This window comes from Cucurbita pepo, chromosome LG18, assembly GCF_002806865.2.
Source record: "Cucurbita pepo subsp. pepo cultivar mu-cu-16 chromosome LG18, ASM280686v2, whole genome shotgun sequence".
In the NCBI taxonomy this organism is placed as follows: Eukaryota; Viridiplantae; Streptophyta; class Magnoliopsida; order Cucurbitales; family Cucurbitaceae; genus Cucurbita; species Cucurbita pepo.
Genome location: NC_036655.1, coordinates 2,400,392 through 2,404,338, shown reverse-complemented (window position 1 = coordinate 2,404,338; position 3,947 = coordinate 2,400,392). Strand labels below are relative to the sequence as shown.

General features: G+C 33.4%; 1 protein-coding gene across 1 annotated transcript; it reads right to left on the bottom strand.

Moving 5' to 3' along the window:
• Positions 1 to 1,543: 1,543 nt before the first annotated feature.
• On the bottom strand, positions 1,544 to 3,118 carry LOC111779903 (germin-like protein subfamily 1 member 7). Its single transcript, XM_023660099.1, has 2 exons — positions 2,982 to 3,118; positions 1,544 to 2,097 (listed from the first exon to the last, which is right to left on the bottom strand). Exons 1-2 carry the CDS (start codon positions 3,097 to 3,099, stop codon positions 1,544 to 1,546), a joined length of 672 nt encoding a protein of 223 aa, XP_023515867.1. The 5' UTR covers positions 3,100 to 3,118.
• Positions 3,119 to 3,947: the final 829 nt, after the last annotated feature.

Genomic DNA, 3,947 nt, shown 5'->3' with positions numbered 1-3,947 from the left:
AGAGTGTGGAAACCTTTCCCTAACCGACACGTTTTAAAGCCTTGAGGGGAAGTCCAAAAGGGAAAGCCCAAAAAGAACAATATCAACTAGTAGTGCGCTCGACAGTTACTAAGATAATTTTTTCAAGATGTTCGAACTTTTCACTCTACGTTAATGTTGAACAACAAAATCTGATAGAACAATTGATAGTCGAATCATAATTAGGTGAGATATGCAAGTATGTTGAAAAGGAATTAAAAGAGTTGATAGTTATTACTAATACTAATAATAAGAATTTTAAGGTTAGTTGTCAACTTGTCCGTGCCCAATGTTATATAGTGTGAGCCGTTGTTATTTCTCCCTTGCTTGCTTATATAACGTCTCTTTCAAAAATCTCTCTCTTCCCTCGTTTTCTAAAACCTTCTCTTAAAACCGAGGCCAGAGGCTCGAGCATACGTCGCTTGGCCGTAGGCGACGCAAGAACAAATTGGCTTAGCTCACTTGTCGTTGGAAAGTGAGTGTCACACAATTTCAAGTCCGCTGCCATCAAGAGTGCGATTGTGACAAGTGGTATCAGAGCTAAGCCAATTTGTTCTTGTGTAGTGGAATTTGGTTTAAGGTGGAAGTTGGTGGACATGTTACACTAACCAGAAGAGTGATACATAAATGATGTGATACCATATAAGTAATTAGTTGTATGATTTTATAGTTAGTAGATATTGTTTGCTTTTCCCTCTCTGACCGAGGTAGAATCTCAAAATCCACCCTCTCGAGGGCATAGCGTCCTGGCTGGCACACCGTCCGATGTCTGGCTCTGATATCTTATGGTTAGTAGATATTATTTGCTTTTTCCTCTCTAACCGAGGTGGAATCTCAAAATCCACCCTCTCGAGGGCACATCATCCTAGCTGGCACATTGCCCGATGTCTGGCTCTTACACTATTTATAATGGCTATCTACTTTCCTCACTCTAACCGATGTGGGATCCCACAATCCGCCCATCTTAGAGGCCAACCGATGTGGCTATCTACTTTCCCATTTAGGTTGGGTTAAATTTGTTAACAATAGAAAATTTGAGTCGGGTTGACATTTTTTAGCACCGTATCCAAAAAATATAGTTACAACCAAATCAAACTCTACTCTACTAAGATTATGATGAATATTAAGAATATTTGACGTTTGTTATCCATACTAGTGATGCATCGTGACTAGTGAATGCTTTCTACGTGAGTTTTATGAGATTTTAGTTATTAATCTAATATGTATGGTAGATAAATATAATTTGCTTAAATAATTAAAAAAAACAACTCCGACCTCCCAACCCAAACTGATCCAGAAATAGAGGATTGACTTGAGCTGTGACCTCTGTTCGGGTTCTAATCAATCCAAAATTATGGGTTAATCTAAAAAAAGTTTCCAACCCAACACAATCCAAACCGTCCCCATGTTACTACGTAATATTGTTCTAAATATGATTATACAAGATGAACATAATTCAAAGTTAGAAGTTCTTTTATTCATAGTTGAAGATCAAAGGCAATACATATCATGATCACCATGATATCTAGTAATTAGAGGGCTCCCCAAACCGGCGCTGAAGATAGGCAACAACATCAGCATCCAATTGGAAAGCCTTCTCAAGAACATCAACAGGAATCAAAGGCTTGGATCCAAACACAGCGTTGGCAATGGTGATAACGCCAGGGTTTTGGCTGCCAAGACCAGCAAAGGCAAGCGCGGGCGCACGCCCGACATTGAACTGAAAGTGAATGAGCCCGACAGGGAACACGAACACGTCTCCTTTGTACAAAAGCTTGGAGAACAGCTTGTTGTCCGGGTTGGAGGTCACGAAGCCAACCAGGAGTGTGCCTTCCATGACCACGAGGATTTCGGTGGCGCGTGGGTGGGTGTGCGGTGGGTTTAGGCCGTATGGAGCGTAATCGATCCGAGCCAAGGAGACGCCGAGAGTGTTGAGGCCGGGCAGCTTGTCTACGTTTACGAGTGTCACGTTTGAGCCGTTTGGATTCACTGTGTTTCCCGCAATGTCTAGCCCTTGGAATAGGAAATCATTCGCCACGGCGTATTTCGGGTCTTTGCACAACTTCCCATTCACAAATACTACAAAAATAAACGAACAAAAAAAACCCATAAATTTTTAAAATTCATCTAACCAAGTAACGTTGAGGTTGGGAGGGAGTCTCACGTTGGCTAATTCATACATCTACATTGGTACGAGGCCTCATGAGAGCTTATACTCAAAATTAACATCATCATATGAGAGCTTATACTCAAAATTAACATCACTATGAGAGTCGTGATTTCTAACACATAAATATTAAACTTTTTGATTTGTTGTAGCATTTTTATGATATATAGATTAAGAAACATAAAGTAAAAATAAAAACCCGAGCTACATTAATACAAATATATCTCAATTTTATACTTTATTTAAAAAAAATACTTTTGAATTTTATTAATAACCTTAAATTTTCAAAAAAAAAATGTTTTTTTTTTTCAAAACTACACTAGTGACATTAATATTTTTAATACTCTTAAAAAATATATTTAAATAAAATTGAAAAGAAGACGATTATGAGGTGTAGATAGACGGTTTCTATTAAAAAAAATTTAAAACATTTTTTTTTTTATAAACGTCTTTTAAAAGTTGATGGGTATTTTTTAGATACAGTAAGGGTATTCTTGAAATTTAAAAAAAAAAAAAAAAGTTGAAGAATATTTCTGAAATAAAAATATTGTCCATTTCAATTCAAAACTAACCATAAATATACGTTTTAAAATAAAGTGTACGCATAGGACACCAGAAGATCGAACCATGAACGAAGAAAGACATGAGAGAAAAGCATATTGGCTCGTGATTGTGAGGAGGGGACACCAAAGTCCTCTGCCCTTCCATCCCTTGGATAGACAATGAAAATAGATGGAATTCACGGATATTTTATTTATTTAACGCAAAAAAAATAATTCGAAAGAAAGTAACGTACAGGGAGATCTAGCATCATTAATTGCAACACAAAAATCTTGTAAAGGACTAGGATCAAAGGAAAAGGCCATAAAAGATTGGAAAGCCAAAGCAATTACTACAATTCCAAAACCCTTCATTCTCTTAAATTGCTCTATTAATATCCTAAATATCTCCATTTTTGTTCTTCTATTTATACCCAACAAATACCCTTTTTTCAAATATTATTAAATTTTTATATAATTAATTTTTGGATTTATGTTCATGGATATCATCTACCCATTATGTTCCACTAATGTAATCACTACAAATATCTTACATAATTTATTTCATTAATTATTTAACATATTTGTCGTACCTAAGACTCGTGTCAATTCATCAAATACTGATAGAACAATATTAAATTTTTGGTAAAATAATGTATAAATTTTTGGTCCTTAATCTCAAATTAATTGATTTTAGTTAATTAATTAACTACGGTTTCTTTATTATTAATAATTTTAATATTTTGAATTATTCTTATGGTAGAGCTTAGAATAATGATTTCAACGCCTCTTAAATCACTAAAATCAAACATAAAATAAAACAGTAATAGACAGAAGAAAATGAAATAAAAAATACTTGATGGGAATGATGTGATAATGGGATAAGTTGAATTAATACCAAAGTTTAATAAAATCGTGATATATATTTTATTTGTTTTAAAATAAATGAAAAGAAAAAAAAAATAGTTATATAGATATGAATGTTTGCTGAATTCACCACTTAAGGTACGAAAGTTATCTTATTTATAATCAAATAAATTACTGATATGGAAATAGTAATAAATCGGAAGAGATAATAAAACAAATATCTAGATATTTGCCTTATTATAATATCAAATACTATATATATGGTAAATTATAATTTATTACTAAATATCCTTAACAAAAATATATATATATATATATATATATATATATATATATATATATATATATATATAAAA